Source organism: Podarcis pityusensis, assembly GCF_964106645.2.
Source record: "Podarcis pityusensis genome assembly, chromosome: 16".
Taxonomy (NCBI): Eukaryota; Metazoa; Chordata; class Lepidosauria; order Squamata; family Lacertidae; genus Podarcis; species Podarcis pityusensis.
Genome location: NC_138041.1, coordinates 12,169,719 through 12,183,742, shown reverse-complemented (window position 1 = coordinate 12,183,742; position 14,024 = coordinate 12,169,719). Strand labels below are relative to the sequence as shown.

General features: G+C 46.9%; 1 protein-coding gene across 4 annotated transcripts; it reads left to right on the top strand.

The window, feature by feature from the left end:
• Nucleotides 1-997: 997 nt before the first annotated feature.
• Nucleotides 998-12,157, top strand: LOC308465560 (peptidyl-prolyl cis-trans isomerase FKBP2-like). Of its 4 annotated transcripts, none has more exons than XM_080985556.1 (6): nucleotides 998-1,143; nucleotides 3,344-3,522; nucleotides 10,552-10,664; nucleotides 11,344-11,390; nucleotides 11,626-11,661; nucleotides 11,993-12,157. In XM_080985556.1, the coding sequence occupies exons 2-6, from the start codon at nucleotides 3,355-3,357 to the stop codon at nucleotides 12,052-12,054; spliced, it is 426 nt and encodes a 141-aa protein (XP_080841682.1). In that variant the 5' UTR covers nucleotides 998-1,143; nucleotides 3,344-3,354; the 3' UTR covers nucleotides 12,055-12,157. The 4 variants fall into 4 exon arrangements, with proteins under 4 accessions (XP_080841682.1, XP_080841681.1, XP_080841679.1 ...); XM_080985555.1 differs by lacking the exon at nucleotides 998-1,143 and adding an exon at nucleotides 1,223-1,724; XM_080985553.1 differs by lacking the exon at nucleotides 998-1,143 and adding an exon at nucleotides 1,822-2,289.
• Nucleotides 12,158-14,024: the final 1,867 nt, after the last annotated feature.

The window sequence follows — 14,024 nt, the reverse complement described above, 5'->3', positions numbered from 1 at the left end:
CAGTTTGGTTTGCATCATACAAGGAAAGGCTGCAATGCAGTGGGTACAGCACATTTGGGGAAGGGCCATAGCTCAGCGGTAGAGCATCTGCTTTGCATGCAGAAGGTTCCAGGTTCAATTCCTGGCATCTCCACGTATCCCTGGCAAAGACCCGACTGAAATCCTGGACAGCCACTACCAGTCAATGTAGACCGAGAGCTAGATAGATCCAAGATCTGAGGCAGGTTCTTGTGTTCCGAAATTCACCTGACTGTGCGGGGGGGGGGGGGTAGGAAATCACTTATGATTGTCTACTGGGGAGTAAGCCCCATTTCCCATCAGTGAGATTTGCTCCAACGTCAGTGTGCATTGGGCTGCTGAAATAAATGAAAAATATTAAATCAATGAATACATTAAAGTGCACGCCAAGGAAGATTTTGCCCAATGATTTTTTTAAAAATTAAAATCAATTTTTATTGTTAACCACTTGGGAGCTGGCTGAAATGTAGGTTTTACAATGCGTGGGGAGAAAGAAAAATAAATTTAATAAACAATTAAAAAATAAAATCGCATTGGGGAAATATGTTCCAAAAAATTGTATTTCACCAAGAGGCTCATTTCACAACAGGCTTATTTGTTGGAAGCCGCCCAGAGTGGCTAGGGCCCTCCTAGTCAGATGGGCGGGGTAATCATCATCATCATAATCGGAGCCACGTGCTAAAGACGAGGCCACTTTCAGAGAGGCCGGGGAGCCCCCTTTCTCCACTCCAACACCAGGGGGCGCTCTCACACGTCAGCGCGCCTACTGCAGCTCATATGCCTCAGCCCAGAACGGAAGTGATGCCTTGCCCTTGTCACGTGCGAGCCGTGGCCGTTATATTTTTTGTATTTTGAGGGGGGGCATGCCTTTATTTCTCTGATTATTTCTCCCATGTCCCGAGAGAAGAGAACTAGAATCGTAATGCCGGTCATTGATTTTTATAAAATAGCTAGCCGAGCGCCTGTCACGTGGGGCCGCGCCGATCATGTGACGGCGGCCAACCTGCCTCGGGGCGGGCGAGGGAACATGGCGGACCCCATGGCTGCTTCCCTTGTTGTTAGGCAAATCAGCGTTGCGAGGCGCGCATGCGCAGAGGGGGGTGGTATCCGTTGAGGAAAGGAGAGGTGAGGAGGGGGGGCGGATGGGGGGTCCTGAGGAGACGGGGGGACAGGGAAGGGGGGCGCCCAGGAGCTTTGGACCGAGCGAGGGTCGGCGGCAGCAGCCTGGGGACCTAGATATGGGGCAGCCCCAAGAGGCGGGATGGAGGGAGCGGGGAGGCTCCAGCAGGCCCGAAGGGACCCAGGCGTCCGGCGCACCCAAGTGGGGGGTGGCTGGTAGCGAGGAGGGCCTCGCAGGGCCGGCGGCAACGCAGGAGCCACGGAAGCTGGAGCGGAGGGACGTAGGGACCCAGGTGTCCTGGGGTCCAGGCGTGGGGGCCCTTGACAATGGGGGGATCCAGGCCCCAGCCGTGGGGAAGGCCCCGCAGGGACAGGGTGGCCCGAGGAGAGTCACGATGAGCAGATGGGGGCCTCGTGGGTTTGGGGGCCCCCCAGGCAGCGGGAGCCTGGAGAGCCTGGGCCGCCCTCCGCCCGGCTCAGGGAGGAGCAGCCAAGCAGCGAGGCAGGAGAAGAGAGCCTCGTGGTGCGTGGGGGTCTGCGAGTCCTGCGTGGCTGTGGCCGTGAAGGGAAAGGGCGCCCCCAAAGAGGTGGGGACCCAGCTCTCTCACAGGGAGGATTGGGAGTTGGGTGCGGGGGGCCCCGGGGTGGTCAGGGGAAGAGGCGGCGAGGAACCAGAGTTCCCGGCGCGGGGCGTCAGCCGCAGCCACTCCGGGGGGATCTTGGGGCATGTGGGTCCCCAGAGGGATCCTGTAAGGGGAGCTGGGATGTGGGTCCAGAAGGAGTGGTACCGGGACCCTGCGGAGGCTTCTGGGCAGGTCTGGGTGCCCCGCAAGCCAGCCAGGGCCTCTGATAGGATGGGGCTGCCGTGGCTGCAACGGGAAGCCAGTCCCCAGGGGAGGCAGAGAGAGTGGAAGCCCGAATCTAGGGGTGTCGGTTGTTCCCCAGAACGTAGCCAGGTCTGGATCCCCCGAGAGAAGCCAGTTCCTGCGGGTGGGGGTCCCGGGGATGTCTGGATTCACAAGGTGAGGGATCCCTCTGGGGCTGGGATCATGTGGGTCTGGGCCAAGGTGACAAATTGTAATGAAGAAGATGAAGCAGAGGAGACCAGGGTTTGGACCTTCCGTAAGGAGGGCCCTAGGAAAGGGGGGCAAGGTGAGGGTGGATATGGGGTATCTTAGGGCGGGGGTCTATTTGGGGGGCATGGGTTGGGGGAGGGAGATACTGCACCTGGGAGGGAGGGGGGAGGAAATGCTAGGCTCATACCTGAGGGAAAGGGTTAGAAATAAGGATGATTTCATATGGGGAGATCCTGTCTAGAGGACTAGGGAGTAGAGGAGGGAGGGTGGAGCAGAGAGACCTTGCTGGATTATTCCTGGGGTGGCTACAGCCCAGTATCCTTGAGAGAATCTGGAGTGGGGTGGCGGCGGCTGCCACCAGGGGAGGGAGCAGAGTCCAAGGCGCCTCTGGCCGCACGGGTAAGTCGGGGTCCGGAGGCTCCCGGGGGGACCTGAATGGACCGCATGCTGTTGCATGCCAGGGTAGGAGCTGGGGGTGCTGGCGACTGGGGCGGGAGTGTTGAATTTGCATGAATTACTGTTATTCAAGGATGGGCCTTCATGGGGAGGAGGCGTCTGTTCTGTTCATTGGGGCACCATGTGAAAAACGGGGCAGGGCCCTACCTGACAGTTGAACCTGGGACCTTCTGCATGCAAGGCAGGTGTTTATGACTGTGTTGTGGACCTTCCCAAATAGAACTCATGTCTTGGTATGTGTCGGCATGGAAGGACTGGAGCTCTTCCCCATTATTCCTTTTCCTGTATGTACAAGGACAGTGAACCAAACCCTATGTCTGGCAGCTGCTGAATGGATCCCTTTCTGCAGAAGTGGCTTGCCCAGTGTGGGGCAGGCCTGCCGCGCCTGCTTGCCAACAGCAATGTCACTGCTGCTTATAGGGAGGGGTGAAGTGTTGGGGAAATCAGGGCTGTGTGGGCACCCTGGTGGAGCCATTCAAGTACTCCCATTGGTGCACATAGACAGCTCCAACTTCCCCCTGCCTCCTGATAAAAGGCAGCGACACCACTGCCAGGAAGCCAGCTCCATTTCCGCCTTCCTGTAACATTGTGATCAACAAAGCAAGAGATAGTGGTGACAGTAGACTTTTAGCCACAGAGAGCTCTCCCCAGCTAACCAGTTTCTGCCCTTCCAGGAGCTTATGCGATGCAGGTGAGCCAGGGAGCAACATTACTCGCTTTGGCGCTGTGTGCAGTCTTCTCGCTAGGTCTGGGCACGGAAGGCAAACGGAAGCTCCAGATTGGGGTCAAGAAGCGGGTGGACAACTGCCCCATCAAGTCCCGCAAGGGTGATATGCTCCACATGCATTATACGGTGAGTGCTGCAGGCGTGATGTGGAAAGGCAGGTCAGTGTTAGCTGAGCACCTTGAGGTTTGCGGGGTCTTTTCCAGAAGCCAAGGGGGAGAGACATAATTGTCAAAGGGTGAATTGTAATCCAGTGGAGAACCTGTCGGGCCTTCCATGCATTTCTAGACTCCAGCCCCTGCTCTCTCATCACAGAGTTGTGGCTCTTTGGGAAGGGCTGGGGGACCTGCCTGCCTGCCTCCAGGTATTGCAAAACTTCAGCTCCCATCATCCCTGAGCTGGACCCCAACAGCCGGGAAGGCCTGCAGGTTCCCCATCCCTGACCTGAAGCAGTGAGAGTCAGCAACTCCTGCCAAAATTGGTGTGTGTGTGGTTGCTAAGTTGGTGGGGTTGGGTTTGTTTAGGAAGGCAGACGTCTGTGGGTGACCCAAGTTCAAAGCTTCAACAGAAAGAAATAAAAGAAAAAAAGAATCCTACTGTAAATTAGGCACACGTGTCTTGTGTCTCATGGAACTGTCTACTCCTTGACATCTGAATTCAGCAACCCCTCTGAGATTTCACTAGGAGTATCTCCAAGGCTTTGACGGAAATTTTTGTGACCATAAGGACTAGATGCTTAGCTTTTTTAAAAAAGGAATTCTTGAAGCAACTGAATTCTGCACCCAATACTAAATGCTGCCATTGCAGCATATGCTTGGCTCAGCTGCTTTTTTCAGCCATGCATCCTTGCTGACTCACACAATGACTGCTGTGTTACATGGCAATTTGAATGCAGGAAATGGACAACCAGAGAAAAATTCTGTGTTCCCTGTGTGAGGAGGAGAAGGGGGTGGAGCTTTTACCCCCCTTTGATTCCAACCATATGGACATGAGGTTACTCTACCTCGTTCCTTTCTGCAATTTCCAGACCTATGTTTGGCCAGAGAACATAAGCAGAGCCCCTCTGGATCAAACCAAAGGCTACCTAGTTCAGTTTCCTCTTTCCCATAGCAGCCAGCCAGTATGCTACTGAATTCTGTGTTGCTGGGAATCACAGTTAGGGAGAGCAGCATTGCCCTCTGGTTCTGCTCGCATGCTTCCCATTGAGAACAGAGTGCTAGACTAGATGGGCCACTGGCTTCATGCAGCAGAGCTCTCTTTTATGCAGTTAGATCCTTCTGAGAATCCCATAAGCATTCAGCCAGAAATAAAAAATTTGTAGGAGATTGTTTAGTTACATTTAAAGAAAGGGAAATGAGGAATATGATTCTCCAAAAAAACAGAGGGAAAAGGCTGAATATTGATGGAAATTACGTAATAATTTTCAAAGACATTCCAGTTAGGCTGCTAAAACGCAGAGACTCATATAAAGAACTGGTACAGACTCTGAAAAGGAATAATATTGAGTTTAAATGGGAGTTCCCTGAAGGAATTTCCTTCACTTACAAGAGTAAGAGGCAAAAATTGACAAGTCCAGAAGAAACCGGTAAATTTTTAAGAAAATATAAAGAACTGAAAATACAAAAAGAAGAAGATAAAAGTGAGGAGGCAGAAGGAAGGAAAGACTCAGAAGAAGAAACAGAGAGGACAGAGGGAGAGGAAGAGGAGGAGGGGGGAGCGGAAAGAGTTTAAAGAGAGATAGCAGTTTCTTGCAAAGGTAAACTACCATGGTGTTAAAAGTTTGGAGCTGGAATGTTAATGGGATGAATGATAAGAAAAAGAGGAATAAAATCGAGTACATCTTAAAGAAAGAATGTTTAGATATTATCTGCTTACAGGAGACCCACATAGCAAGGAAGCATAAAAGAGTTTTGATTAATAAAAGATTAGGAAATGAATTTGTATCGTCAGACCAAAGTAAAAAAAGGGGGGTGGTTATTTATATCAAAAAACAAATTGAAGCACAACAAATTTTCAAAGATGAAGAAGGGAGGGTAGTAGCAGTTCAAATTAATTGGCAAGGAGAAAACCTAATAATAGTGGGGATATACGCACCTAATGATAACAAATCGGAGTTTTATAGGATGTTAGAGGGAAAGCTATTTGAATACGTCGATCAGAAAATAATACTATTGGGAGATATGAATGGTGTGGTGTCGTTAGAGATGGACAGGTTAAGGGATGGAATGGGCAAAGAAGGAAAGCTACCCAGAACCTTCTTCTCATTGGTTCAGAACTGTAATTTGGTGGATATTTGGAGATTTAAATACCCTCTGGAAAAACAATATACTTTCCACTCAGAACCCAATGACTCATCCTCGAGATTAGATCAGATATGGACCTCGGCAGAACTAGTACCAAGATCTATACGGGTGGGGATCCAGGCCAAAACGATTTCGGATCATAACCCAGTAAAAATGGAACTGAAAGGGCTGGAAGAAAGATCATACAGATGGAAAATGAAAGATTACTTGTTAGATGATTTAGAGATAGTAGAGAAAGCTCAGAAAAGGTTAAAGGAATACTTCGAGGATAACTTAGGTAATGATACAAAACCAAAGGTGGTGTGGGATGCAGGCAAGGCGGTGATGAGGGGTTTCTTCATTCAACAGAGTGCAATTAAGAATAAAAAAAGAGAAAAAGGGAAAAATGAAATTCTACAGCAAATAATGGACAACGAACAAAAATTAACTAAAAACCCCAAAAATAAGAGAATAAAAGAGAATATTAAAGTTTTACAATCTCAGTTTGCAATGTTGATAAACAGGGAAATAGAATGGAAAGTCAAAAAATTAAGACAGAGAAGCTTCGAATATGCTAATAAATCAGGAAAGCTATTAGCTTGGCAGCTTAAAAAAAGGAAGGAACAGAACACAATAAATAAAATCGAGGTGGAGGGAGAAGAGATAAATAATCCCAAGGAAATAAGGAAGGCCTTTTTGGATTTCTACAGAGGACTTTTTAAAAACAGTGAAAGGAATAATCTGAGAAAAATAGAAAGATTTCTAAAATGTAAGAATATAAAAAAGATTTCCACAGTGGAGAAAGGAAAATTGAGTGCCCTAATTGAGGTAGAAGAAATCAAAGAAGCAATAAAGGAATTAAAAAAAGGGAAAGCCCCAGGTCCAGATGGGTTTACTGGTAGCTATTATAAAGAAATGGAGTCAGTCTTGCTGACTCCATTGCAAGAAGTAATGAATAATATCCTTAAAGAAAGAGAAATACCAGAGACATGGAAGGAGGCACTAATCACACTAATCCCCAAACAGGATTCAGATTTACAACAGATTAAAAACTATAGACCGATCTCCCTATTAAACATAGATTACAAGATTTTTGCGGGAATTCTGGCAAGGAGACTAAAAAATATATTGGTAGAAAGTATACACAAAGATCAAGCAGGCTTTTTGCCGGGTAGGCAAATGAAGGACAACATAAGAAACATAGTAAACATTATAGAATATTTATCTGACAGGTGTGATAAACAAGGTTTGTTGTTATTCGTGGATGCAGAGAAAGCATTCGATAACATAATCTGGGATTTCCTGCTGAAACAATTGGAATATATGGAGGTTGGCACTGAATTCTATAACGGGGTAAAGGCAATCTACACGGAACAAAAGGCAAAACTGATAATAAATAATGTGGAGACAGCAGAAATAAGAATAGCAAAAGGAACAAGACAGGGATGTCCACTGTCCCCATTGTTATTTATAATGGTGTTAGAAGCCCTCCTAAATTCAATAAGAGAAAATAAGGGGATAAAAGGAGTAACAGTTGGGCAGAACGAATACAAAATTAAGGCATTCGCAGACGACCTGCTTGTAACAATGGAGGATCCAATAGATTCAATAAAAGAGGTACTCGAAGAATTTGACCAATTCGGAAAAGTGGCTGGCTTCAAATTAAATAAAAGGAAAACAAAAATTATAGTAAAGAATATGAATACAGATAAAACTGAAGAATTACAAAGAGAAACGGAAATAGAGGTGGCCAGAAAGGTGAAATATTTAGGAATATGGGTAACGCCAAAAAACATAGACTTATTCAAAAATAATTACGAGACAGTATGGAAAGGAGTTAAGAAAGATATTGAAACATGGGGCAAGCTAAAACTGTCATTTTGGGGCAGAATAGCCACAATCAAGATGTGTGTGCTTCCAAAAGTGTTGTTTCTGTTCCAGAACATTCCTGTAATTAAGGGTATAAAGATATTTAAAGACTGGCAGAGGGTGATCTCAAAATTCGTCTGGCAGGGCAAGAAACCAAGAATAAAATTTAAACTGTTGACAGATGTGAAGGAAAGGGGGGGCTTTGCCCTGCCAGATTTGAAATTGTACTATGAGGCGTCATGCCTATGCTGGGTCAAAACATGGATAAAACTGGAAGATAAGGAAGTGCTAGACCTAGAGGGATTTAACAACAGATTTGGGTGGCACGCCTATCTATGGCATGGGAGGAGAAAAGTACACAGGGGCTTCGAAAATCATATTTTCAGAGGTCCACTGATTGAGGTATGGGAGAGGAACAGAGATATGTTAGAACCTAAAACACCCCATTGGCTATCGCCACTAGAAGTCATGAGCGTTAAAAAGATTAACATGAGGGACAATTGGGCTACCTATGAACAACTGTTAATGAAAGAAGAAGGAAAGTGGAAAATGAAGCCGTACGAACAGGTCAAAGAGAAAGTCTATGATTGGCTGCACTATTTCCAGATAAACGGAATGTTCAGGAAAGACATTAAAGACAAAGGATATGCTGATAAAGATTCTAGATTCCAGATTGAGATATTGAATAACAACTATAAAATTTTGTCTAAAATGTATAATCAGTTATTGGAATGGAATTTAATAGACGAGGAAGTAAAGTCAGTAATGATATATTGGGCTAGAGATATCGGTCATAATATATATTTTGAAGAATGGGAGAAACTTTGGAAAAAACATCTCAAGTTTACAGCTTGCGTGACACTAAAGGAGAATTTAATGAAAATGTTTTACCGATGGTATATGACTCCTGCAAAATTAGCCAAAATGTATGGAACTTGTAATAAATGCTGGAAGTGCAAGGAAAGGGAGGGGACCTTCTACCATATGTGGTGGGAATGCCAAAAGGTTAAAGGGTTCTGGGAGAGTGTATATAACGAAATGAAGAAAATTCTAAGATATACTTTTGTTAAAAAACCCGAGGCTTTTCTGTTGGGATTGGTAGGAAGGGAGATAAAAAAGAAAGATCACAAGCTGTTCCAGTATGCAACAACGGCAGCAAGAGTCTTATTAGCTCAAAATTGGAAATCAGAGGGCCTACCGACAATTGAGGAATGGAGAGCAAAACTATTAGATTATGCGGAGATGGATAAGATGACAGGGAAAATTAGATATTCAAAAGACCAGAGGTTCATTAAGGATTGGGAAAGTTTTACGAAATATCTGGAAAATTTAAGTGATGGACAGATAACACTAGTGGGCTTTAAAGGAGCTCTGTAAAAAGAAAAGAGTATTGTCTAAAGAGAAATGGAAGAACTAGAATGATTAATGGCATTACAAATTAAGAAATGCGAACTTTTATAAAAGATTATTACGGATGATTTGTGGAAAGGTTGAAGGAAGTCATACTTAAAAACCTGTGAAAATGAGAATCGAACTTTTATATTTTGTTTTTGTATTTTGTATTATGCAAATTAATAAAAATTATGCATGAAAAAAATGAAAAAAAAAAAAGAGAATCCCATAAGCATGACAGCAATAGCCGCCTCTCACTATTTTCCCCCAGCTAATGGGACTCAAAAACAATCCTGGGGGTTGCATCATGAGATTAGTGTCTGGTAGCCACTGATAGTCTTGTCCTCCCTTTTTAAGTTTTTTTTTAAGGGATGTGTTTGTTTTATAAATTAAAAATTTATGTGTAAGTGGACCTGGGATCGAATCATGAAGGGTGGGTCAGAAATGTACCAAGTAAATAAATAATCCCCTTTTAAAACCATCTCAATTTGGCAGTTATCCCTGCTCTGTATGGTGGCAGGATTCCAGAGTTGAGGGCCCCTGGTCATCTGACCAGCAGGGGAAAAGATGGTGGGTGTATTAATTTCATGTCCTGCTTGTGGCCTTCTCAACAGGCGTTTCATTAACCATTGTTAGGAAACAGGGCCCTTGACCTGACTCACCTTTGCTCTGACCCAGCAGGGCTTCCGCCTCTCAGGTTCTTATGAGTCACTTTCTGCAGTGGAGCAGTGAATCACTGAGTGATAGACGCTAATGTGTGAATGTGCCCTGAGTTAGTCAGTCAGTGAGAGAGCAAGGCTGAGACACCCTGGGGTTTCTTTACTAGGGTGGAGCACGGATGGGGAACTTTCAGCCCTCCAGATGTTGTTGAACTCCCATCAGCCCAGCCAGCATGATGGGAGTTGTAGTCCAGTGATGACTGGACTCCGGCGGGCCACAGGAGGGCCATCCTCCTGCTGTGGAGGGTGTTTGTAAACATGTGCTTAGTTAAAACTGCACATAGTTAAAGCTATGGAATTCACTTTATTAAGATGTAGTGATGACTTTTAAAAGAGTAGACAAATCCATGAGGAACCAGGCTATCAGTGTCTGCTAGCCACACTGGCTCCCTTGTCTGTATGTCTCTGAATGTCTGTTGCTGGGAATCACAAGTGGGAAGAGAAGAAGAGTTTGGATTTGATATCCCGCCTTTCACTCCCTTTAAGGAGTCTCAAAGCGGCTAACATTCTCCTTTCCCTTCCTCCCCCACAACAAACACTCTGTGAGGTGAGTGGGGCTGAGAGACTTCAGAGAAGTGTGACTAGCCCAAGGTCACCCAGCAGCTGCATGTGGAGGAGCTGAGACGCGAACCCGGTTCCCCAGATTACGAGACTACCACTCTTAACCACTACACCACACTGGCTCTCAAGAGTTGCGCTTGGGTCCTGCTTGCGGCCTTCCTGTTGAGGCATCCAGTTGGTCACTGTGAGAACAGGGTGCTGGACTAGATGGGCTCTCTTTGGGCTTACTTCACAGGGCTCTTCTTCTTTTGGGATAATAAGCATAGCATCTTGGATGTTTTAAGAAGAAACCCTGGCTGGCTCACACCCCTTTTAACATCTGCACTCTCTCATAGGGCAAGCTGGAGGATGGGACAGAGTTTGACAGCAGCCTGACTCGTGGTCAGCCGTTTATCTTCTCCTTGGGGACTGGACAAGTCATTAAAGGCTGGGATCAGGGCTTGCTTGGGTAAATTCTTCCTCCCAGCAGGGATCAGGTGTGGCAGTGACCGCTGTGTTGTGGTTGCTGGTTTTCAAGCACCCGAACGGGGAAAAGAAGCAATTTCTCCAGTGGCAAGTCAGAAGCACGGATTTTCACTCTCCCTTCTCAAAGGATGCTTGAAAGCTCCTAAAACTTTATTTATTTGGGTCTCCTGGAACTTTTTTTTTTTTTAATAAAGAGCAGAGAATTCCATAATCTGGGCATGACCTCAAGGAAGGGCTTCTGCTGTATTCCAACTGCATCTGCGGCACCTTTGGCGGGAATGTTGGGGGAGAGCACTCTGTGCAATTGCACCCTGGAGATCTAGCTGGCATCTTCTAATGACCTTTTGCCGTCTTTTGAAAATCCATCTGTCCCGGCTCATTTTATTTATTAAAGTGTCTTGTTAATCAGGACGGTTCATCTATCCTGTGTTTCTCTCCAGTGTTAACTACATTTAGTGGTTTCTTTTTCATTTGTATGTAATTTTTATATTGATAGCTGCCCCTAGGCAACGTTAGAAGGGAAGGTTAAGTGATATGAATGAAGTAATTATTTTCGAGTCAGATTCCAGCCCTCCTGTTTTGTGTTGCTTTTATACAGCAGCAAAGCCGTGTACTGTATTTGGTTGGTAACGGAATTTATACTGTTCCTTTGGTCTTTCTAGGATGTGCGAGGGTGAGAAGAGAAAGCTGGTCATTCCCTCTGAGCTGGGTGAGGAGCTGGAATGTGGGATGGGGAGGGGGAAGAAATTGGGCTCCTGGGTTCAGAACGTGCCCCAGGGAGGTGGCAGTGGCAAGATGTTCTAAGGAGTTGCCATCATCATTTTTTGGCAGGGGTCAGTGGGAGTTGAAATCCCACAACAATCGCACAGATCGCTCCATCCCTGCACTATGGGAACTCTTTGATCTCTTGGGTAACTTTGCCATTTTTCTCCCTTTGCTCACAGGTTATGGGGACCGGGGAGCACCACCCAAAATCCCAGGTAAATCGTGCATGCCCTTTCCCCCTTGGAATCAGTCCTGCTATGGATTCTGAACAGATGGGCGGGGGCTTCCTCCCCACCCCAAGCGAAGTGTTGATACCATGTTCTTAACCTGCCTTCTCCCTACTGGCCTTTTGAAAACCAGGAGATGAGAATGGAAGGGATCAAAACCTAGTGGCCCCACTCGAGTTCCAGGCAGTCAGCTGTGGGGCCATCAAAGCTTCCAGGGGCCCTCTGGCACCTGCTCTAGGGGCTGGGATGGGTAGTGCTTCTTCCCAGCACCGCTCCCTCCAGCCTGCACTCGTGATGTCCCTTTCTTTTTTCCCCCCAGGTGGCGCAACCTTAATCTTTGAAGTTGAGCTGCTGAAGATTGAGCGAAGGCAGGAATTTTAGCGACATCTCTTCGGGGGAGGGGGCACGCGGGGAGGGGAGGTAATCTCCAGACGCGACTCAGGATTTGTTGATACCGATGGGCCAAATAAAAGCACAGACCAGAGTTGTATTGTGACTGCCTGGTGGTGGTGGCCTGGTGGTAGGAGAAGGGGCAACGCTGTTCTAAGGCGGTGGAGGTGGGGGGTTCCTTGGGCTCAAGATTTGGGCTGGTCCGACTTCTGTGGCCGGGGGGGGGGGGAATATTTGGGTGCAGAAAGCCCCAGTGTCAACCCCTGCCATCTTCAGCAAATATGACTTAAGGTATGAGGACTAGGAAAGGCCTCTGCCTGGAGCCTTGGAGAGAGGCTGCCAGTTGCAGCAGACATTACTAGGCTGGGTGCCCTGCTGGCCTGACTGTGTAAGGCAGCCTCAGGGGTTCAAGTCCTTGTGGGTGTCTGGTCTCTGGCCTGACCCCATCACCTCCAGGTGGGGCCGGGAGAGCCACTGCCTGTCGGTTTTGATTGGTGTCTGGGCCTCATCAGATGTTGTTGGACTACAACTCCCATCATCCCTGACCATTTGCTAAGCAGATGGATGATGGGAGTTGTAATCCAGCAGTAGGGCTGGGCAATCTATCATCCAAAACCAGTTTGAAGTCCATATTGTGATACAAGTTTCATAATTTTTGACCTGGCAATATTTCTTGGGGGGGTGTGTGTGTTTGCTATACTAAAATCACTATGTGGGTAAAACCGGGAAGCCAGCCAATGCTCTATCCTTATTTCAGACATTGTGATATATCGGTATATCAATAAGTTTAGCTGGTGATCTATTGTGATGTAGAAAACCAGATATTCCCAGCCCTATCCAGCAGTATTTGGTGCCCCAAGCTTGAAGAACACAGGTGTAGACAGGTTTGAGGCAGGTGATTAGCTGTGGGAGGAGCTTATCAGAGCTTGCAGGGCAGCAGCTGAAGAAGGAGCAAAAAGGGTTTTCTTGTGTGTGTGTTTCTTTGTGGCTGATTAGCTGCTCTCCCTGTGCAAAGGTCAGAGGGGGCAGGGTTTCTGTTGAGGCAGGTGATTAGCTGTGGGAGGAGCTTATCAGAGCTTGCAGGGCAGTGGCAGTTTGATCCATCTTTTAGATTTAGGGGAGCTAGTCTCAAACGTTTGTTGGGGGAGACTGTTCAAGAAGGACACTGACAAACTGGAACGTGTCCAGAGGAGGGCAACCAAAATGGTCAAAGGCCTGGAAACGATGCCTTATGAGGAACGGCTAAGGGAGCTGGGCATGTTTAGCCTGGAGAAGAGGAGGTTAAGGGGTGATATGATAGCCATGTTCAAATATATAAAAGGATGTCACATAGAGGAGGGAGAAAGGTTGTTTTCTGCTGCTCCAGAGAAGCGGACACGGAGCAATGGATCCAAACTACAAGAAAGAAGATTCCACCTAAACATTAGGAAGAACTTCCTGACAGTAAGAGCTGTTCGACAGTGGAATTTGCTGCCAAGGAGTGTGGTGGAGTCTCCTTCTTTGGAGGTCTTTAAGCAGAGGCTTGACAACCATATGTCAGGAGTGCTCTGATGGTGTTTCCTGCTTGGCAGGGGGTTGGACTCGATGGCCCTTGTGGTCTCTTCCAACTCTCTGATTCTATGATTCTATTCTATGATTCTAGACAATACTGAGCTAGATTGACTAAGGGCTGGGCTCCTAAGCAAGGCAGCTCCCTATACATGAAATGCACAGATAGCTTGCCAGGGACAGGCAGCCTGTGTCTTTCCAGAATCCAGATGGCGTTGGATTGTAGGGTATGTTGCTTCCGATCAGCCTGGGCAGTGGCCTGAGAGGGTATGGGTTTTAGTTTAGGTACATCTAGAAGGCTGCAGATTCTCCGTTCCCAGAGTATTGGGGCATTGGAAGCCCAATAAAAGACTTGCAGAGCAGGGAAATCTTGTGCTTTGTGTGTGGCTGGCAGCAGGATTGGGCAGTCATGG